The 23,149-nt window shown below is 41.6% G+C and overlaps 2 protein-coding genes across 2 annotated transcripts in view; one reads left to right on the top strand and one right to left on the bottom strand.

Moving 5' to 3' along the window:
• Positions 1-13,095, top strand: part of LOC139913621 (phosphatidylinositol 4,5-bisphosphate 3-kinase catalytic subunit alpha isoform) — a 28,475-nt gene extending 15,380 nt beyond the window's left edge. The window contains exons 14-26 of the mRNA XM_071901682.2: positions 3,753-3,877; positions 3,990-4,071; positions 4,628-4,792; positions 5,324-5,427; positions 5,630-5,801; positions 8,374-8,480; positions 8,799-8,920; positions 9,024-9,102; positions 9,382-9,552; positions 9,803-9,920; positions 10,600-10,751; positions 11,418-11,580; positions 11,824-13,095. Coding sequence (XP_071757783.1) covers positions 3,753-3,877; positions 3,990-4,071; positions 4,628-4,792; positions 5,324-5,427; positions 5,630-5,801; positions 8,374-8,480; positions 8,799-8,920; positions 9,024-9,102; positions 9,382-9,552; positions 9,803-9,920; positions 10,600-10,751; positions 11,418-11,580; positions 11,824-11,931 — 1,668 coding nt within the window. The 3' untranslated portion in view covers positions 11,932-13,095. The remainder of the gene's footprint in view (positions 1-3,752; positions 3,878-3,989; positions 4,072-4,627; positions 4,793-5,323; positions 5,428-5,629; positions 5,802-8,373; positions 8,481-8,798; positions 8,921-9,023; positions 9,103-9,381; positions 9,553-9,802; positions 9,921-10,599; positions 10,752-11,417; positions 11,581-11,823) is intronic.
• A 4,459-nt stretch (positions 13,096-17,554) lies between these two features.
• kng1 (kininogen 1) lies at positions 17,555-23,149 on the bottom strand. The gene is made up of 8 exons (XM_071901684.1): positions 23,087-23,149; positions 22,747-22,893; positions 21,941-22,057; positions 21,484-21,559; positions 19,969-20,138; positions 19,420-19,530; positions 19,212-19,310; positions 17,555-17,896 (listed from the first exon to the last, which is right to left on the bottom strand). The coding sequence occupies exons 1-8, from the start codon at positions 23,147-23,149 to the stop codon at positions 17,555-17,557; spliced, it is 1,125 nt and encodes a 374-aa protein (XP_071757785.1).

Raw genomic sequence — 23,149 nt, 5'->3', positions numbered from 1 at the left:
TAATAAGCCCAGTATCTCATTTTTTTCAGGCACTAAATGTTTTCATGTCTTTCCCTCTCGTATAAGCTGATGGGGCTAGCATTAGCTAACTTGCTACTGCAACATTAGCTGACTATTATACTCCCAGCTGATTATCGCTCATTTTATGAAGCAACTGTATCGTACAGCTAATTACCGATGGATTACCAAAAAGATGGAATCCATTCAACTCTGTCTGTACCTGCTAGAACTGTTTTTAAATGCAGGAACCTTATCCAACTTGGTAAATTGAGACAGGACCTGGGATGTCTGGAGATTGATGGTGCTTGTAATAGGATGCCTCCTGCCAATGAGACAATGGGACCTTGATTTATCATTTTTTCAATTTTATTTAATGTTTATTTAACCAGCTCTGTCCTGGTGAGATAAACATTCTTTTGTGAGTGAGACCTGAATCCACAGAGGCAGATTCACACATATGTTTCAGACGTAAAAAACACTATACAATACAACTCAACCTTCATACACCTGTTGAAGAAAAACAAAAAATATAACGAGTAAGAAAGAGAGAGGGGTCAAGCACTCACCTGCATTAATGCTACATGAAATGGGATCTCTTGTATATTTAGCATATGGTGCGGCACAGAGTGACTAACGTGAGAAGATGTAAGTCATTCATGGTGTTTGAATTTCACCTTTCATCAGACCCTTGTGTGGCCTGAGATAGTTTGGCAATGATTTATGTTGACCCACTGTGAGGTGTGTTTGTATCTCCGGTGAAGATACTACATGTAATGAGACTATCTGTTCAGTTATTTATGATGGTATTTTGTATGTAATGTGAATACATCTCTATATGCGGTGTAAGACAATTTGATGATTACATGTAATTATGGTTACAGTGTAAATAGATCTTTAGTGAATTTACTATGGTGTACAGTGTGAAGTATATCACTTTAAAATAGTGCGTAATATATTACTTTTTTGAAGTCAATGTTTAGTTATATGACTGTATTACTCTGTGGAGAGTAATGTTATATTACAATTTTAATTACCTTTAAGTTATTTTCACAAACTTATTGAAATGAAAAAAAAAGAGCTATGGTTGCTCATCTATCAGTTTGGTAATGCTGACAAGAAGTTTGGCCAAGGTATTTCTTTTTCCTCTTTAAAGTAAAATCCATCCACCATCCTAAAAATCCTATTTCTAGGCACATTTTGTTGTTTAATGGTGTGTTATTCCCACGGATACCTGGCCAAATGTTGCGTCAAATGTTGCATCACACAGAGGTTTTGGTGTCAGTCCTTCAGAATAAAAGAGCGAGGGCTTCTTTCTAGAGCCGCCATTTTGCACCAAGAGACGTTCAACAATCATACAGGGAGAAATCCATCGTAGAAGAGGCAGAGACTAATTGCTTTGACTTATTGTTAACGACAATAGAAAATAATTGAAATTTCAATCAGTTTAATTAAGGGCTCAGTTTTCTCATGAAAGTAACATTAGTGTTTGGTAAAATGACTTTAATATTACTATTCACTTAATAAAAAAGGTGGTTAAATACTCATAAACTCAACGCCATGACTGGGTTGGCCCCAACACTGTTCATGCAACACAATAGCGCCAAAGACACTGTGTTCAGTTATTCATGATGGTGTTTGTGATGCTAAGTCTTATCAGATTTCTACATTATGTGTGGCATGAGACCATGACTTCTGATGTGATGGATGTGCGGTTGGAGTTACCGCATATGGTGAGATGTGAACAGCGTGACACAACGTGTTAACTTATTCATGACGCGTGTTTCGAATGTGAGATGCGATCAGCTCATTCAGCTCTTCATAGTATTATGCGCTATGAGGACACCATCATTTAAATCATCCATAAGCAATTGGAAGCCCGCAGGATGAATCCAGTCCCAGTGAACCTTACCCTGCCCTCAGTTTCAATATGTGCACTACTTCTATCTGCCCTTAATGGGTTTTTTCCCCTGAAGCTTGGTTATATCTCTGTTGGACGAACACAAAGATCACTGGAGTTCATAACTAAAACTATCTGAAGAGTTAATTTTCCAAAATGCTGTATATCCATTTTCCGAAACTACGAACACTAGACGTTCATCATTCAGTTTCTCTAAAATGTAGAGGATCCAGTCTGTAAAGGTGTTGTCATTTTGCCCTCTAAGGACTTAAGTTACCCTTCCGTCCAGGATTGGCTGAACAAAGGGGAACCGGAACTACTGTCCAGTTCCGGTGTTCTTGTTTCTTGTTTGGGAATATGGAAAGCTGAATTTTTCTACAGCACCACTAAGTGCTGGAGTTTTAGAAGCACGAGAAGCATGAACACCGAGGTACATGGATGACATGTCTGCAGCTCATGCACATCCAGCCACGCGTGAAGCATCAGACAGCCTAAAAAAGTTACATGTTAGGCTGGTGTTTGGAAGCTTTGCACTTTGTTAAAATGTGTTCACGATCTGTCTGTGGCATATCAGAGATCAGAGTCTAGACTCACTTCTTTGAGAATTTGTTTTTCACGGGCACAAACTGACTGGCCACTGATGTTCAGTGAAGCAAAAGTGGCAGCTGAGAATGGGAGAGTAGAGTCCATACACAAAGTGGGATCTTAAATGGAGGCCATACTGTACAGCCAATGTGATATGTTAAAATATTCAATATAATTGTGTTGTTTTAATGTAATTTACCATTACATCCCTCTGATATGGGGATACCATACAAACAGGACAATGACCAAGATAATGTGAGCATGCATACTGGTTTAATGTGGTATGTTGTCACAGGTCCACCAGATACTGTGTGATGTGAGACAACTGGACCATGCTGTGTTGATTTATTTATGACGGTGGCTTAATGTGGTATATTAAGTCGTTCCTTTATCTGTAACTTGAGTGGTTTGAGAGGCTTCCTTAACAATAATGGGTCTTAATGGATGACTAATGCAAATGTTTCAAGCTCTATTTGTAGTTCAAAGTAACTGCATGGTTGGATGACTGTGTCCAGACAGACGAGGGTTTGTTATTTGGCTATAAATGTACTGCAATGCAGTAATGTGTTAGTTTCTTAAACTATGGGTGAGGGACCTAAATGGTTTGCAAACCTATTTTTGCATCCCTACATTGGTACTGTCAGTACAGGAAGTTTTTTTAATCTACCAGCCACAGCAAATAATAACTCCAGAATTCACCTGCCACTTTCACTATTTCTCACCAAGTATAATTTTAGATTTTCCGAAACCTCCAGATAATGAATGGTGACATGCAGTGGTGAGATCTACTAGACAAAGTGTCTACTTAGTAGACTCACCAGCCATCACCAAAATTCATCAGCATTTGTCTGGTGGCAATTTCCTATCCCGAATAATAGTAAAGGTTTAGAGCCTCTGCAGTAAAGTGTTATATCTTAATGCACTTTATTCCAAAGTAATGCAAAGTCAGAGAGCAACGTTGAGGTGTATACTCTATATAGTACGACTTTAGCTTAGGTTAATATTTAGATGTATTTTCTGTGTTTTATTCCTCAAGAAACATGTAACCAAACATTCTAACAGAGTGACACAAAAGTGACGGCAGTTGTTAATATAATAACCTATGATGCTCAAAGAGGTTAATAATAACGTATTATCTGTGTGCTGTGTTCCATAGTGACTGTATGGCAAGGGACCAGGGCCTGACAGAGCAATTTGCATAATATGATGCCAGGCCAGGTTAATAATGAAATGCAGTATTTGAAACGATATTGTTTATATTGTATTCCAGAGCAATCGTGTGGCCAGAGACCACGCCTTGACAGAGAGCGACATAGAGCAGCTGAGACAGCTGAGTAACAGAGACCCGCTGTCAGAAATCACTGAGCAGGAGAAAGACTTCCTCTGGAGACACAGGTACACACAGTACTTACTGCTTTATAAAGATGCACATAAACAACTTGTCAGTACAACCTTAACTGGGATGTAAGCTAACGCATTAGTTGTCCTCCCACTCTCCCTCTACCAGGCACTACTGTATGAACATCCCTGAGATCCTTCCCAAGATCCTCCTGGCGGTCAAATGGAACTCCAGAGATGAAGTAGCACAGGTAGCGCTATGCCACTTCTTATCGGTTCACCATATAAACACTCCTACATGTCAAAGTTCAATCTCTAAAATAAGGGAAGGAGCAGAGTTAAAGAGAGATGGGGACAGTTTAGCAATTGCAAAAACTCCTTATAAATATGTGTTATAGTTATATTTAAAATGGATTTAACTTTTTTGTTTTGTTTGTATCTTTGGTGGCTGGCATGTGAATACAAGAGGCAAAGCCTGTTGAACGTGTAGCTGTCCCCTTCTGTTCACAAAGAACGATTCCATCTGCTCCATCTTTGACTACTCTTGTCAGCATCTGAGGAAAAACCTCCTTTTTTGTTTTAATGTTTGGATGTGTATTCTTTACATTATGTTGGAAGTAGCTTTTAGTTAGCTAGCTGTAGCTTGCAAAATCACAAATCTGCTTCTTTATTTTGGGTTTCCCTGTAGATTTGCCACCTGCTGATCAAATGTCTGTTCATTCAAATATGTTTCTATTGTTAGTATATAGAGTATTCTTTCAGATTTTTTTGTCTGTGTGTGTGTGTGTGTGTGTGTGTGTTTCCCAGATGTACTGCCTGCTAAAGGAATGGCCGTCTATCCGTCCTGAGCAGGCCATGGAGTTGTTGGACTGTAACTATCCTGACCCCATGGTCAGACACTTTGCTGTCCGATGCCTCGACAAATACCTGACTGACGACAAACTGTCCCAGTACCTCATTCAGCTTGTACAGGTAGGACTAACGTAACGTCAGGGCTCATCCAATGTAGGGAAAACTAGTCTCTGAAATGGCCAACCTGGGGCCTGTCTCACGAAGCAAGTTCAACATAGTCAGGGTATCTTTGGGTATAGTCAGCGTATTAGAAATAAGATGATACTGTTGATCACTATGGGTCGTTGCAGTGGAAAAAGTATTATTATTCAGCAGGGAAAATGAAGTAGAATATAAACACACATATGGAGTATAAAATATGCAATAAAAATAGTAGAAAAAAAATGATAAAACAATGAAAGCAATAGGCTAAACTAGACTGTGAGCAGTCGTAGGGTTATGTAAACATATGCTGCTGACAATTTGAAGTTCTACTTTGAAAGTAAATTTCAAAGTAGACTGTACAAGTGGGAATTTGATTACTAACATTTGTGTTTGTGAGTCACTGAAAAGCCAGGCTTAAGCCCAAAGTTAGCTTGCTAAGCAACCAGGCCCCTGAGCCTCCTCTCCCCGCATCTCCTCTTGACCTTTCTTTCTCCTCACTTCTTCTAGGTTTTAAAGTACGAGCAGTATCTTGACAATCCCCTGGTCCGCTTCCTCCTCAAAAAGGCCCTGACGAATCAAAGGATAGGGCACTTCTTCTTCTGGCATCTCAAGTGAGTCACCGTCCCGATTGATTTGTCTATGCACCTGCCTCTCTCTCTTTCTTTGCACCAAGCTAAAAACAATAATTCCTCTATACGTTCTTGTGATCCCTACTGTTCTCATCTTGCCTCCCTGCTTCTCATTCTCTCTGTCTGCTGCCTCCCCCTTCTCTTTGTGTATATATGTTTATGTCTATGTTTCTGTCCCTCTCAGGTCAGAGATGCACAATAAAACGGTGAGCCAGCGGTTTGGGTTGCTGTTAGAGTCCTACTGTAGGGCCTGTGGCATGTACCTCAAACACCTGAGCAGGCAGGTAGAAGCCATGGAGAAACTCATCAACCTCACCGACATCCTCAAGCAGGAGAAGAAGGACGAGACGCAGAAGGTAAGGAAGGTGGACACACACACAGACACACACAGGAACACACGTTTGATTTGCAGTTTAAAGTGGTAATTCTCTTTCCAAACCATTGGGATTTTTCCTGGGAAAGAGCTATCAGACACCGGGTGTTTAAAACGGCAAATGTAAAAGCTTTATGAGCTGGATATAGGTTAAATCACTATTGTGTTCTGAGAGACTATGGTCTCTGGTGGAAAACCCTCTCAGCATGGAGGTTGCAGGAGAGCCGGGGTCCTGGAACAGGTCTGGAAACAGTTTTCGCTCCTCTGCCGTCACTGACGTGGATTTTGTTTGGGTGGGATGCATGGCTCATTGAAGTTCACTTCTATCGGGTTTGGTCTGCGTCTGTAGGGCAGCAGTCCTCCCTAAAGAGAGTGTTAATAGATCACTGCAATGCTTTCGATGCGGCATTTACGCCGGCTTCCAGGGTCTTATTGGTGGCTACTCCAGTTAATTGAGCCTGTAATCCAAATCATTTTCTACTCAACTGGCTGTGCCACACACCACTGATTAAAGTCATTAATCCTAATTATTTAAAAAAATGGCCCGTTAACCATTGGTGTTCAGGCAAGACTGTGAAGAACTCATTACATAACAGAAGGAATTAATAAATTTAGTAATTATTGTGCATTACCCATGTGAGTATTCGACTACTCATGACCATCCCTAACATATTTATCCACATACAGTATGGTAAATATCTTCCATGTTTTTTTTGTTTTTTTTTCACCTTTATTTATTCAGGGGAGTTTCACTGAGAGCAATGCTCTCTTTTTCAGGAACGCCCTGATCACATTCACACACATTCACACCTGGAAGCTGATCAGTACAACCACAGTCTGATCTGCTGGCCACTGAGCAGCTCCACTGGAGCGGTTGGGGTTAAGGGCCTTGCTCAAGGGCACCTCAGTGGTGGTAATGAGGGAGGGGCAAGCGCTGCTTTTCACTTTCCCCACCCAGATTTATCCTGCTGGTCTGGGGGATTGAACCGACAACCTTCCGGTCACAAGCTCGCTTCTCTAACCTTTAGGCCACCACTGCCCATGTTAAAAAAAAACACACAAATGCAGTCAGTTTGAAAGGATTTTCTGTATGTGTGTGTGTGTGTGTGTGTATGTGGGTACATGCATGCACACTTATGTGTAAATCAATCAATCAATCAATTTTTATTTAAGTGCAGAATCACCATGAAGCATGGTCCCAATACACTTTACAATTTAAAAAAATACATAGGACAAAACATACAGCAAAAAAAATAAAATAGTTAAAATAAAACAACCACATTGAAAACATCAATGTTAAAAGGATGTTTGAATATTAAAGTAAAACAACCACAGTAAAAACAACAACATTAAAAGGATGTTTAAAAAGGTGATAGACCCGACTGAAGTTGTAATTCTAGGGTAGGCTATAATGAAGCGAATAAAGGTGGGTTTTCAGTCTTGATTTAAATATTTCAACTGAGCTTGCTTCTTTAACATGTAATGGAAGTCCATTCCACAGATAAGGGGCACGGTAGGCAAATGCTCTGAAGCCAACTGATTTTTTGTTAGCTGAGGGAATGACCAGGAGACCAGCATTGAGAGAGCAAAGAGGGCGTGCCGGTATATATTGTATAATTAGCTCAGATAAGTACGGTGGTGCAAGTCCATGCAAAGCCTTATAAGTTAAAAGAAGAACCTTAAAATCAGCTCTAGCTTGCACTGGTAACCAGTGAAGAGAGGCCAGAATGGGTGTTATATGATCAAATTTTTTAGTCTTTGTCAAGATTCTAGCTGCAGCATTCTGAACAAGCTGAAGACCAATATGCTTCTCCAAGCGGTTTAGAAGTATGCTGTGGTCCACGGTGTCAAAAGCTGCACTCAAGTCAAGAATCAGCAGCAATGATGTTAAGTCAGAATCAAGAGTAATTAGTAGATCATTGACTACTCTGGTCAAGGCAGTTTCAGTAGAATGACGGGACCGAAAGCCAGATTGAAATTTATCAAAAAGATTGTTGTTGGATAAGTAGGCAGTAAGTTGATCAGCGACAGCCCTTTCAAGTAATTTCGACATAAAAGGAAGATTGGAAATTGGTCTATAATTGTCAAATTGGATCAATGTTAGGTTTTTTGAGCAGCAGTTTAATAATGGCAGTTTTAAAAGCTAAGGGCACAGAGCCCACGGAAAGTGACTTATTGATAATATTAAGAATAGGACTATTTAAAACAGGAAACAGTTCCTTAAAAAGATTAGATGGTATAGGGTCTAATATGCAGGTTGTAGGTTTGGAAGCAGTTACCAGGCTGGTAAAGGCCTCAGGGGAAATTATTTCAAACTGTGAAAGAGTGCAGTTGGTCCGAGTCACAGTGCCTGCATCCATCAAAGTATTGGAGAGTTCACAGCCATCATTCTGAGAAGAGTGTGGACCAGTGATTTTATCTCTAATTGAGTCAATCTTATTTGTAAAGAAGTTCAGAAAATCATCAGCCTTGAATGAAGAGCTCTTAGCAGGGGGTATTCTGTGTGAGTTTGCACGTACTTGTGTGATTTGTATGTGTGTGTGTGTGTTGTGGAGGTCCAGATGCGGTTTCTAGTGGACCAGATGAAGAGACCGGACTACATGGACGCTCTGCAGAACTTCACCTCTCCTCTCAACCCTGCACACCAACTGGGAAACCTGAGGTCAGGAAGTGTGTGTGTGTGTGTGTGTGTGTGTGTGTGTGTGTGTGTGTCTGCGCGTACGCAGAAGTGCATATACTGTATGTGCTGGTGTGTAGGTGGTGTGCATACGTGTGAATAAGGTTGTGTTGTGAGATTGAGGGTGTGTGAGTGTTTGTATGTGCATGTGTGTGTGAGATAGAGCTGGGCAGTAATTCAATATTATCATTTATTATCTTTCCACAAAATCATATGGTAATGAAATAATGAGTTATGACACTCAGTTCTACTACTAATCTAATTTAGGGTATTATGTAACAATCTGTATGTGTGTGTGTGTAGGTTAGATGAATGCAGGATCATGTCATCAGCGAAGAGGCCATTGTGGTTGAACTGGGAGAATCCTGACATCATGTCAGAACTGCTCTTTCAGAACAACGAGATCATCTTCAAAAACGGAGATGGTAACACACACGCACACACACACACACACATACACACACAGCCCGTCAAAGCCTCCTTTTTCAATGTCGATAGCCATAACTATTTTTTTTGTCTGTGCTGTAGACTTGCGTCAGGACATGCTGACTCTGCAAATTATCAGAATCATGGAGAACATTTGGCAGAACCAGGGACTGGACCTACGGTACTACACTCGTTTCCTCTTCTCTCTCTCTCTCTCTCTCTCTCTCTCTCTCTCTCTCCCCTTCCTTCCTTTCTTTCTCTCTTTCTTTCACTTTTTTTTTGTCTATCTCTCTTTCACCCTTCCTATCTCAAGGTGTGTGGGACTGAGAAAATCTGTTGTAAGTATGTATGTGTCTGTGGCATATAGCTTTCTATTCCAAGGACACTATGTCATTGTTATTGATGTAGTTTGTAGTACCTACAATATCATCTTTTTAACGCGGTGTGTATGTGTGTCCAGGATGCTGCCCTATGGCTGTCTTTCATTAGGAGACTGTGTGGGTCTCATTGAGGTAGTGCGCAGCTCCCACACCATCATGCAGATCCAGTGTAAAGGAGGCCTGAAGGGGGCGCTGCAGTTCAACTCAAACACCCTGCATCAGTGGCTAAAGGACAAGAACAAGGGCGAGATGTGAGTTTTTTCTCCTAACATGTTTACAGCATCTCTGCTTCATAAGTATAAGTTGCAGCCCCTTTACTTCTGTCTACCTCTAGTTTACATTTCCCCCATTCATTTTGCAGTGCATACTATTTAAACATTCACTTTTCATCATTTTTAAAATACAAACTTTATGGTGTCAAACCTAGCTTGAAATGAACTGCTGTCCCCGTGTGTGTGTGTGTGTGTGTGTGTGTGTGTGTGTGTGTGTGTGTGCGCACAGGTATGACATGGCTGTGGATCTGTTTACGAGGTCGTGTGCTGGCTACTGTGTAGCTACATTTATCCTTGGTATAGGGGACAGGCACAACAGCAACATTATGGTCAAGGATGACGGACAGGTATCCCTACACACACACACACACACACACACAACACAGCACACCACACAACGTTTTTGCCCACTTTCGTCTTTTCTTTACTTACTCCTTTACTACACTTGAGTATTACTTATCAATGTTTTCAGTTGTTCCATTAGGATTTTGTTCATTTTCTAATCTTTTCTTTCTCTTCTGTACAGACTAATGGTGTAGCATAGAGAATAATGTAGAGGTGCAGTGATAGTTTCTGTTGTATCGGGATCACTGCCGATCCAGCTCCCAAATACCCTTTGGTGTAATAAAATGCTTTTCCTGTGGGAGGAAAATGTCTGCAGTGTGGCAATTCATACTGTCAGCTGTGCCAAGCTAACGTTTCTCCGGCAGTGCTGAGTGTGGAGGAGAAGGAAGCCAGCCAGACAGTCAGAATAATACCAGGAGTGAGGCAGTTCCACCTTCAAAGTCAGAGCAAAATTTGTCACTGTCACTCACAGGAAAAAAAGAATGAAGTAATGTTGTTATAAATATATGCTGTGAATAGGGCTTTTTGGAATAAACAATTGTATTTTCATTCACCACATAAAGAGAATTTTTATTTTCACTTACTGTGTATTACTCAGATCGGTGCATCGTGAATAATGCTTTATGTTTATAATGCTTGATGTTGTCATTCTGTGTAAATGTTTGTTCTTCTCTATTCTAGTTGTTCCATATAGATTTTGGCCATTTCCTGGATCACAAGAAGAAGAAATTTGGTTATAAGAGGGAGAGAGTTCCCTTCGTGCTGACACAAGACTTCCTCATCGTCATCAGCAAGGGAACCCAGGAGTGCACCAAGACCAGAGAGTTTGAAAGGTACTATCGCTTCTCTTCTCTTCTCTTGTCTTCTCTTCTCTTGTCTTCTCTTCTCTTCTCTTCTCTTCTCTTCTCCTCTTTTCTCCTCTTCTCTGAATAGAACCATCCCTGTTCTGCGTTTCTGCCTCTCTTCAACTCTTTACAAAGAGATGATTGAATAGAAGTCCATGTGTCAGTTCAGCATCATAGGACTTTATTATCAGCGCATGGAATGCAGCACATTGTCTACACCAATATAATTAAAGAGGACCTTTATCAACATAATGCTGATGGCCTTGGAAAGATTCAGTGAATGGCACGTACTGTTTTGCTCCTCTGCTTTTCTTTAACTATGTCATTAAAGGGGAAAAACACTTTTGTTACCATTGTAATCAAACAGATTTGGTGTTGACCTTGGAAATGAATTGGAATGGAACAAAGACAGCAGCTTTTCAAAAAGCATCTTAAAGCTACAATATGCAATTTTTTTTTGCCTTGGCAGTGCCTTACTCCCCCCAGTTGGGCAAGTTCATGCCCCAGCACTTGTCACTCCTCTTGATGAGCTGGCTGATGAACTATGTGGGATAATCTAGCACCGCTAGCTTGCTATGTAGAAACCATCCATTATCATTATTTCTCTCTTTCTCTCGCAGTATCTCACTTTCCCTTTTTCCTGTCTCCCTCCAGGTTCCAGGAAATGTGTTACAAGGCCTACCTGGCCATCCGGCAGCATGCCAACCTGTTCATCAACCTCTTCTCCATGATGCTGGGCTCCGGCATGCCCGAGCTGCAGTCATTCGACGACATCGCCTACATTAGGAAGACACTGGCCCTGGAGAAAACCGAGCAGGTACACAGGCTTTTCTCTGTGGTCACATCTGTTTTGTTCAAATCTAATCCTTTCTACCAGGGTATCTGTGGGTCCATGAATAGTCCTAAATTATGCGAAGTTGGGGTGTAAAAATGTATTAGTATTTCTGAAATAGTTATTGAGGTCTTAGACAGTTATCCTGTTTACTGCGTCCTGTTCTGTTCTCTTGCAGTCTACACTGTATCCATTGTCTTCTCTTCTGTTTTGCTCTGCTTTATGCAGGAGGCGTTGGACTACTTTATGAAGCAGATGAATGATGCTCACCATGGAGGATGGACCACCAAGATGGACTGGATATTTCATACTATTAGACAGCATGCACTAAACTAATATGCTGTACGCACACACAAGCTACCAATCGCACCATGGAGTATTCGCTACTGTCAACAGACTGGTTAAGTTCCAGCCGTCTAACCTCCAACCACCAAGCATTAGTCGCTTACAGATTTTTTTTAAGTTCACTATGACTACCGACACCAGGAACTGCTAACCCAGTGATGGGATTTTTCATCTTTTTGTCTGACAGGATTAAGACTTTTTGGACACAGCAGTTCCATTTATTTTTTTAACAGAAATTTCCCTGCATTTCCCTGCATTATTACCTTCCTTTGTGTTGTTGTCCTGACGATGTAGCTGCATCCCTCTCTGCTTGTTCCGGGTCTACAAGAAGATGTCGTCTTGCAAATGTTCCACTTCTTCTTCTTCACGTCCCGGTGCGGACGTGCCCTCTCCTCGGCTAGCATTTACTAGGCTGGTGCTTGCACTGGCTACTGACCTTCCTCGGTTTGGGGGGAAAAAAGGAAAAACTGGGTAACCAAGGATGTCTTACCTACCTACCTTACCTACCCTGCTGCTCACTGAGGAAAAATACAAACTGAACAGAACAACGCAAAGAAGATCAATCTGCCTAGCTACATAATGTAGCCATTGTACAAGTCCCACTTGCTGCACTACTGCTGTATTATTGCCGCACTGTGGCTCCACCCCAGAGAGGAGGTGTGTGGAAAATTGAAGTTTTGCTCCGTTTTCAGCACCCAGAAGGCAGAAGGAGCGGAATTGTCTTACAAAATACCAGTTTTGCTCAACTGTGTAACATTCACGGTGCCGGATTGATGCCCATGAGTATGGGGGGAGGGCTTCTATGATGGCTACCGCTGTACAGTCTTCCACCATCTAACGTGGTGAAGTTGCCCTTGTGAGCTGACTTCGTATCAGCTTCCCCACCTCCAATCCCGACTTTAACCGTCTGTGAGGGAATTTCCCAGCTCTGCAGTATCCCTCTGCCTCCATGTTCCCCCCCTTGGGAACATTTGCTGGTGGTGCAGCCGTACGCTCTTATAAACTCCCGGGTGATGATGCCTCACCATCAAAAACAGCACTTAGAAAAACACCAGAATAATATACAGATTTATTATGACTTTTTAAAATTTATTTATGTATCTAGTTTTATTTTCAGTTTCTACAGTGGTAAAAACCCTGACTCCACTCCTCCACAATCACTCCATTGTTTGTAAATATATTTGTCGTTTTTTTGTAATTGTGCTTACCTCTCAGTTGGAGCTTCTTCCTTCTTCTGCCTACCATGAGTGCACCCCCCCCCCTTTCTTGATTGTAGAGCTTGGCTCGTATTCGTAAAATAGGAGTGCTGCTCCGACGCCTACATGCCTCTAGTCACTGTTAAGTTCAGCATCTCATCAGACCTTACCGGGGATCCTAGATCACTTTCACTTGATGTCACAGTGTCCCTTGTTCTACTGTGGCTACTTTGCAGCCTTACTAGGAATTTGTAAAGTTTAATTAGTTTGGGGATGCACAACTGCAAGAGTGAAAGCGCCCATCTCACATGTTTTCTGAATAATAGGACCTGTCCTCTTTAGCCTCTGGCTGTCTGTTTTGTCAGCGAGCAGAGGACCAGGGTAACGTCATGTCTTCCTGTCTATGAAATGCCTTGGCGTCACAGCACAACACTCTGCAACACTGCACACTACTCAGCGCTGCACAGTTGGCTTCACTAACTAAGCAAGTTGTAGCAAGTAAACCATAGTGGCACATAGTGTACTTTTTGTATTTCTGACCACGCCACGTTTATGGTTTTAAGCAGAACCTTCATTAGAATGTCTTTAAAAAAATGATGCATAGACAAAGTGTATTGTAACTTGTCATCATAATACTTGGTGAGTACCTTTATCCAGAACACCATACACTGAGCCCATAACCCCTGCAATATTTGATGCTCTCACCATTGAGCAACACAAGGAATGAAACCCCTAACCCAGGCACTGTAAAACCCATGAAACTGACATTGTTAGAAGCCTGGATTTTTAGATTTCTCCCCAATGGAAACATTTGTGCATGTAGCGTTTTTTTCCCATGTGAGCCAAATGGTTTACAGCAGACCCACAACTGTCTTGTTAAACTTAAATCCCCCAGTACTGGCCCAAAATCTGTATGTATGTTAAGTCTTTTGTAATTTTTCTCAAATCAACTCAATTGATTGTCTTTAATGCTAAACACAGCACCTTGAATGGCAGCCTACAGTAGGGCTTAGCCAATTGAATTGAGAACTACTCAGCTGAAGAGAGAATGTAGTAATTTACAACGCACTGTCAGATAGGTGCCACAGAGTCACAAGCCCCCAACCCTCGCTTTGTATCTTACATCTAGCTAAGACATTTGGATGCACATAGCTACATTATTATCTTAGCAGCCTTACAGTATGAAGGCGTTAATCTGTCAACTGAAAAGAGAGCCAACACTTGCCCAGTCTATCTGTTGATTGTACTGAAAAGCCAAAGTTGTGGTCTGTTTTGACCTGAGCAGTGTGGTTCCCAACAGACGTGTATGTGTGTCATATTACTGCAGCATTAATGGGTAGAATGTATTTAATTGCAAACATGGACCTTATGTGCACTCAGTATCTTAGTATGTGTTTTTGCATTATTTTCTTCATATTTATAATGTCAGATGCAGTGCCACTGTACAATACATAGTTTATCCACTTGTCCTGCGTTGCCAAACTTGCCAACTCTGGTGTTATTGAGGCCTGTGAAAGCTAATGCAGGGGTTGCATTTTGCAGTAAGTCAAATCAGTTACAGACCTATAAAATTGATGAGGGTTTGCACTTAAATTTCTAGTTCTCAATGCCTTTTTGTCCTGAAGGACACTACAGGAAGAACCTTAGCCTAGCATGCATGTTTCTCAAGCAGCATAACCAGTATGTATGTACATTTTGAAGCAGCATTAACACAGTATGTATGTACAGTTACAGTCTCTAACCTCTTTTTCTATGTTTGATGTATGACAAGCCTGTAGTATTATTAGCCTTATCTTTCTCAATCCTCCGAATTGTTTGTGTGTGTGTGTGTGTGTGTGTGTGTGTGTGTGTGTGTGTGTGTGTGCGCACATGCATTCATTGTCTTTCTGTACAGGTTGCAGAGCTTCATGGGCAGGCCCCAGTGAAATCCACACTCTACGTATTTGTCCATGTGTCCGTGTGCAATGACACTGTCGCAGTGACAGTCTGTAAATGTTTTGTAAGCCTTTTTTCAACACGCTGGTCTGTGCCAGAGAAGAAAAAAAAAAATGAGATGCTCTACTTTTTGCATCGTTTGTAAGGAAAAAAATGGAGGGAAATGAAAAACTTTTTTCATACTTCAGTTGTAAATGTTTTACTTGAAATGTCATGAATCTGAACCACAGTTGTATGTTGTCAGTTTAAAGTTGATATGAGGAGTGCGGTGTTTAGTACTTTGTGTGTGGGTGTGTGTGTGGATGTGTGTAGGAGTGTGGCTTGTACAGTATGTAAGCACTGAAGGTTAAAGCATTGTGTATAGGCTCTTTGATACTGGTATTGAATGTTGTTGATGCCAGAGCCCGACATTTCAGAGTGAAAAGACTAACATTTCTTGAACTAATGAAGGTTTGTCACCAAAGTTGCTCTCGTTGCCAAATTTCAAAGATCAGGGTACAATGAGAACTATGACAAAGGATCTTAATCTAAATTCTTTCGGGAATGATTAATTAGGACTAATTAAACATGAGGTCAAAAACCGAAGTTATAGTTCTCACATTCTTCTCAGAGCACGCTCATGTTTAAAAGTTGTCTGGGCTGACAACTTTGGTGCTGAATTAATTCAGGAAATCTGAAGTGAAGGGCTATGATGGCACCCGTTGTTTATTTAAGTCCCGCTAAACTATTGAGACGATCAAAAAAGCTCAACAATGAAATCCCAGGCCCATATTCACAAATCTGCTCATCATAGTTTCAGGTAAAAAAAAAAAAAGTCTGCAGGTTCTAGGAGTGCCACATGCTCATACAGAATCACTGTATCTCCTAGTTTGTTAAGTATAATTAGTGATGCCTTGGACATTGGCTATTGATCCTCAACCAGGCCCAGTATTAAGTATCTCTTATCTATATTGGATATAACTGCTGATATACACTCTGTGATTCATTGAAATTTAACAGAGGGAGTGGGTTTGGTGGCAAGGGGAATTGTTGATTATCAGAGAAATCCCATTTGCCTTCATCCCCTCTCCAACTTGCCCCTGTTAATACAATCATGTGACCTGAGCTATGATCCTAGGACAGTACTCCTGCACTTGTATGAATATGGTCCAGGGATCATTCAGATTATTGATCATTGATTAGTCTTCTGAAAAATCCCACACTCTCCCTTGGTCTGCTATGGTTTCACGTGCTTGTCTGTATGCAGCACTCTCAACTGCAGCACAGTATCATTAATATATTTCCATAATGTTTGCCATGCTGTCATAACCTTAACCTATACTATGAATGTACAACGGGCCAACGTATCTCACAGCCAACCTGCATGAGTTTGGGTAAAGATGATAAATATTCTTGTTCTCGCTAACTTGTTTGTTTTTTGTTTGTTTTTGTTTTTTTACTTGGTCTGCGAAGCAGCCATATGAATGTTTATTAATTAATGCCTTAAGTTTACTCCCTGTAGTAACAGTTACCAGGACAACTCCAACCCCACAATAACCTGCATTTTTATTCAGAAATGTATATTGTGTTTCATTTGGCTCCTTGTTTACAGAGTAAAGCTTTGTACCCTGACTGACTGACTGACTGACTGACTGACTGACTGACTGGTCGTCTGAGTGCTTTGTGAAGATGTACAAATAAAGCTCAGTTAAACATTCATCCGTCTGTTTGCTCTTGCGCTGTCCCCCACACCGTTAGACTGGAATTTGACTGCACAACAGGCCTCTTTACAAAATCTTTTTATTGAATACTGCAATGTGTAATTGACAGGAAGCATTTTGAAGTAATGTAATGTTTTTTTCCATAACATCCAACTGTAACAATTGAAATGCTTTATTTTGTTTTGTTTACAGGGTTCCCACTGGTCATGGAATTTTTTGGAATATCATGGAATTAAAGGTATGTATCTCTCGGTGGAAGTCAGGGAAGAGATTGACAGTTTTCCAATACAAATATGTTCTCCTTGTTCTCGGGTCTCTGATAGACACCCAGAGCTCTTAATCAGTCGCTAGCTTGATTTACACTAGAACAAGAAAATCTGATTTGTTACCTTCTGTGACTCAGGTTTTCCCTGCTTAACCAGCAAGAAAAAGATAAGGCTTTTATCACATAGTTAAAAGTGATTTTCTGTTCCTGTATAAATCATAGATGCAGAGCTCTGGGACCATTCAGTCCTTTTATCCCAGTGCTTTTTGAAGACTTTCAGGGCCCAAAACTGGGTTGCGGGGAAATGGATCCTCAATATATTTTGAGAAACTGGGGATTTCAGCAGCAAAACCTCCAAAATCTTTGCAATATGAGATGGGCTAAATACAATATTCCAGACTAGTGTTTGCCTAACTGAGAGGGTACATTTTGATAGACTGGCCTACGTGATAACCCGAAATTTTTAGAATTTTGAATATAATGTGGTTTCCCTGAGAAGAAGTGTGAAAAGCGCTGCTCTATCCCACCAGGTCCAGATCGCTGAAGGCCCCGTCTGCTGGTGGCAGGCTGGAGGCCGATTCTGTGGCGGCAGGGTCTGCAGTCGCAGTGGGCTGGACTGGGCTGAACTCTTTCCAGGGCTTGGACGGGCAGTGGAACGGGCTATCGGCCACAGGATCTGCAGCTTTGGTGGGCGCGGGGTTAGTGGCTGCCGGGTCCTCCTCCTCGGAAGACTCCTCCTTGGTTGCAGCGGTGGTGGCGGGAGGCGAAGTGGTGGGAGAGGAGGAGGAGGCGTCGACCTGTTGGAAGTTGATGACGTTCCGGAGCGGAGACCAGCCGGGGGGACGACGCCTGGTAAATAACTGAGAAGGGAAGAACAGATGGAAGGTGCATGCCTCATTTCTTTTCAGTTGTTTGAAAGCAGCTGTATGCACAATTTGAAAAGGGAGAATATTCCAAAAACTGATTAAGATCGAGTTGAAGATGAAATCCAAGTTCATCTTTTATAAACGGGACCGTGAATGTACACATTTCGGATTCTTGAGATAAAGTTCAAGACAACTTCTGAGATCAGAGATGAAGATGCTTTTCCCCAACATTTTCCTGCTTTTATGTGCTGTTCTCAACTGTTCTGTTACGGAGGACTAATTTTGAAGTGAAATCGGTAACATAATACAGCCTGATCTCGTCGGGCAGGTTGTAAAAGAGGTTAGGGACCCTGATGGAGAAAACCTCTGTCACCCTACGTCTTCAGCCTAGACGATGTAACAAACAGTGGAACTGCCTGAGGATCTCCAGCAACACCACACTGATAAGGGCTTAGAAGGTCAGAGATATAACTAGGTACTAGTCCAAAACATGCCTCAAGGGAACACACCAAGTTTTTGGAGATTAGCTTTGGTCAGTTTACCCATTAAGTGATGAGAACATAGACACCAAAATCATCCATGTGTCTCCGGTTGATCATTGGCAATATTAACACTTTAGCATATATTGAGTGATAGTTGGTGACTTGCTTTAAGACTGACCTTTTTTAGTATAAAAAGTTGTGAGTGTTTTTTATTATATGGCCTCTAGATTCATACATTTCAAAATCCTAAACTTAATGCAGCTGATGTAGCCAGGTTTATTTCTGCAACTCTTTCAGGTGAGAAACAATGTATTAATTCGCTGCTCAGTGATCTTTAGCTGTAAACAGTCTCCCATTGACCATCACACTCACTTCCTATGGAAACAGGGAAAGTAGTCCCATGGTAGCTCTAAACCGTTTGTGGTAAATTTTTACCAATCTTCAACACAAAACTTGGCCACAAATCATTTAAGATTATTTAGCATTTAGCTTTAGAGCTGCTACAAGTTCTCATTTTCTTAATTTGAGATAATGCTAGTCGCCTACTATCACTCAACCTAGTGGATGCTAAAGTGTTAGCATGGAGCACCAGAGCCAATGATCTACCAGGGACACATGGATGATTTTGGTGTCTGTGTTCTCATCATTTGACAAGTGAGTTGGCCAACGGGCCAATCTCCCAAAAACTTTGTGTATTCCTGTAAAGGGATCAATAAAATGTTAAAAATTAATGGTAAACTGCACTGGTAGCCAATGAAGTGAAGTAAAGCTATATGCTGTCGCTTCTTAGTTTGACATTAGACTATTGAGTGAAAAGTGGGTTTTACCATGGGAGGCAGTGGGCCTGGTCCACATTCTACATTGGCCTCTTGGTTCTCGTATCGCCACGGTGCTACATCCACTGTAGAGTTACAGTTCGCCAGCTCCTACACACACACACAGATACATACAGAGAGGTACACCACGTCAAAGAAGAAGCTTGATCAATACATAAGCGATGATAATGTGTGAGATGTGTTTTGTGTGCAGGCCTACCACATCCTCATCGTTGGGGACACACAGGTCATGGAGGTCTTTGTGTTCGGCCTTGGAGCAGGTGCTCTTCCTCATGTCGAAGCTCAGCTTGTACCTGAACCCTGCCACCACCTGCAGGGAGGGGAGGAATGGAAAGAGAGTTTTGTTTGATTTTTTGTGACCAAGTTTTTATTGAATAAATTCATCCCCTTTGGGGAATGGTTGGGAGGTATACAAGAAGTAATACATATTCAGAGAGTACAATGGTTAAGAAGAATATTTCTATTTAACAAGTACAAATCACAGTAATGTAATAAAAAATAAGCAAAATAAATAAACTGATCTGCTCTCTTCCTTCTGTGAATTGAATAGAAGCAGTAGGCTATGACAGAGATAAATATAAAGAAGGAAATGTTCAAAAACCATCAAAAAAAACCTTTATTCATCCAGCATCATTCATCATTCTTCCAGCATTGCCCCACTTCACGTTCCTACAGTTGTAAGCATTCAGCTGCCCAGTACAACCACAGTACCCCCCCCCCCCCCCCCCCATCTGTCCCAAGTCTCTACCTGTCTGGTGGCGTGGCCAACTTCGTTCAGGGTGAACAGGTGACTGGAGTTGGAGATAGAGTTGAACTTGGCGATGGACATGGTGAGAGGAACCCTCAGGTCTTCGGACGTCTCGTCAATCACCTCAGGACAGCCCAGACAGGGAGCTCGCTCTGGGACGACGGGATCAGCTAGAGAGAGACAGAGAGAGAGAGAGAGATGTGGGTGGGAAGAAGTGAAAGAGAAATTGAAGCAGAGAGGAGGTGAGAGAGCAGAAGAGAGAAGAAGACGGTAACTCTCCAGGGGGGAAAAAAATAGGGGAAAGTCGACTGAGCGCACATGCTCAGTCGACTCGAGAACTATTCTTGAGAACTATCCCCCATCTTATTCCCACTGAAACCTTTCTACTGCCTCAGCACACCTACAGTCTGTCATTGATAACTAGTCTATACACAAGTATTCATGACTCCCATTACTCAGAATCCTGTTTTTCCTTGTTAGCGAAAGCGATGACACCAGTTTTATGTTACATTGTGCAAGTAAGCAAAAAGTTTCGGAACTACAGAGCAGCTTCCACCTTCAAGTGCTGATGCTGCATTCAGCTGACTTTGTATTATTAACATATTTTAACACCAAAAGTAACAAGCTATATGACATTCTTCAACAAAGCCTCGGCCCTGCCGACGCACACAGATGCTACTTTAATATACAGAGATTTATTCCAAGCCTAGCCTTGAAATTAGTTGCAAAACATGTTGAAAACAGGGTAGGGAAAACACAGAAGCTATTTGCTGTAGGCGTTCGGTTGGCAGACAGCGGGCCCGTTAGGCAAACAGATTAAAGTCTAGACCAAACCACGGCCTTCTGTGCTGGGATGAGTTAATGTTGTGCTCTCCCTGTCCGCACATAGTGTTGATATTACACAACCGGCCCGCCTCTTCATCCCCTTCGCCCACCAGTGTACATTTTCTTCAATGAATCAGTGTTTTCTTAATAAGAAATATGCTCTCCCCGGGTAAACAGATACACAGAACATTGCATTGAGTCATGGCAGACTGTATTGACACACCGCCGATCCCCCGCTGGAAGCAAACACAGTATTATGATCAAACTTGGATAAAACAGACATATGCTTGAAAGACTGTGGAAATAACTTGCTTTAGTGAAGTTTTTCTTGGGACTTAAAATGGGCCACTTCCCCTGGCGGACCCCACATGACAAGAGAAGTAATATGTTTTAATGAGCCACTGGTGCCACCACTTTATGTCTCAAATTAGGTCCCAAGCCGAAGAAGCTTATTGAGAGGATCTGGAGAGAGTCTTCATTTTAAATTCTGTTCAAGTTTCTGGCAAAAATAAAAATCAATCAGTCCCTAAAGTGACCCAGATATGGAAACACTTTTTCAAATCATTTTTTTTGTCTCACTGCAAAAAAACGATCCAATCCAAATTCATCAAACTTAATTCGGAATAATTTTGGCACAATATTTTAGTGAAATTGTCTTGACATTGGATTAGGTGTCTTGTCTTCACTCACCCAGCTGGCAGTGAACGTCTGTAGTCTCTGTTTCTGCCTCTGTCATGGAGACTGTGGCGTTGCATGGACAGGGCTCCTGTAGGAACAGGGCAGATGTTATGATTATGATTTTTATTATGATCCTCTTCATAACTTTGCTCAAACTACCACTACATACTTTTAGCTATGGACTTTTTGATGCTGTTTATGCTTGTTGGGATATTGTGAACACTTTTAAAAGATTAAAGCTGCACTAACTTCACATGTTGGCAGCCCCAAATGGCAGCAAGAGGGAACTGTTTGAATTTTGAAGACTTCATTACCCAAGACTTCAATGCCCAATCATGTAGTGACATCAGTAAACTAAATGTCTTAGTGTGTGGTGGGGTGGAGGTGGTGAAGAGGTTCAGCCATCGCTGGTGAGTCCAGCTTTTTTAGTTTATTATTTTTTTATTATTTTTATTATTATTAATATTACCTTAGGCCCATCAGGCAGATAGTCACACTCTGTCCAGGGTTTGTCGCCCCCTGCCGGACAGTCGCTCTTCCTACTGCTGAACTGTACTGAGTACACCGAGTCTGAGCCATTCTCTGACTGGAGAGAAAGATATGCACACACACACACACACATGCAATCACAGTGCACCAGGGGTCAAAGTATCTCGGCATATTTTCCAAGAATCTCTTGGTAATCTTCCCACAGCTTTTGTTCCATTAGTTTCATCACATTCCAACTACAACAGTGTCCTGTTGAGTGTAGACTTTCAAAGGGAACAACAACCTCTGAATCAATTCACATCCGAAACACTGAAATAATTCAGTTTTGAAGTATATAAGTAAATAAATGCATGCAGACATTGTGGAAAATCAATCACTTTCTCCCATGTTGCCAAGCCAATGAAGAAATAGGACTGAAAAACACTATTGCAAAGTGCTCCTTGTGTACTTTTATAGTTTACAGTATCTTTTTCTTTGAGACGCCAGGAACCCTTCACCCTAAAATCCCATTAAGATGCAATGAAAGAACCTGGGATAATATTTCCTAGTAAAAAAATGTAAAATTAGAGCCGTTTGGAAAAGAAAATGGATTCAAAATGTCTCACTAGTACCTCAAAATGAAGTAGGAATAACACATTATCAGGAATTGTTTTTGCTGTGAGACAATACAGCCCAAGTGAGTAAAAGACCCAAACCCTAACCCAAGACTTTTACAAACTAGATTTTGTAGTTTGAACCAATTATGTACTGGAAGAAAATCTATTCTAATCTCCTTTTTCACTGTACCTTGCTGGCTGACAGTATCTGATAGAGGGCCATCTTGTTTCCGACCACCACCTTCTCGTTGAACTTGTCCAGAGCGTTGCTGACGGCCTTTTCTACGGCGGAGTCATCGCAAAAGACCAGAACGCCCGGCTGGACCTCCGCCGCCTCCTGGTCCTGCCCCGACACCCCAGGACACCAAAACAGAAACCTCAATAAAAACACAAAGAACTACAAAAGTAGTACAAAACAACCACATACTGACGTAACAGCCACTTTCAAGCGATCGCAAAGGATTTCAAGTCGTATGAAACCAGAATTCCGTACCAGCAAGAATGCTAGAAGCTCTGACTTGGGTCCGTACCTGTCCCAGGACCCAGCTGTGGAGACACAGCAGGCCCAGCACGCACAGCCCCACTCTCCTCAT

This window comes from Centroberyx gerrardi, chromosome 9 (assembly GCF_048128805.1).
Source record: "Centroberyx gerrardi isolate f3 chromosome 9, fCenGer3.hap1.cur.20231027, whole genome shotgun sequence".
NCBI classification, from domain to species: Eukaryota; Metazoa; Chordata; class Actinopteri; order Beryciformes; family Berycidae; genus Centroberyx; species Centroberyx gerrardi.
This window is presented reverse-complemented; position numbering and strand designations above follow the sequence as displayed.

What these genes read in the sequence shown, in the direction of transcription:
- kng1 (XM_071901684.1), bottom strand. Translation starts at nt 23,149, where the DNA reads ATGAGGAGAGTGGGGCTGTGCGTGCTGGGCCTGCTGTGTCTCCACAGC. An exon ending in AGATACTGTCAGCCAGCAAG is followed by an intron (nt 22,058 to 22,746) that starts GTACAGTGAAAA and finishes CTTTCTCTCCAG; the next exon opens with TCAGAGAATGGCTCAGACTC. An exon ending in ATCTGCCTGATGGGCCTAAG is followed by an intron (nt 21,560 to 21,940) that starts GTAATATTAATA and finishes CTGTTCCTACAG; the next exon opens with GAGCCCTGTCCATGCAACGC.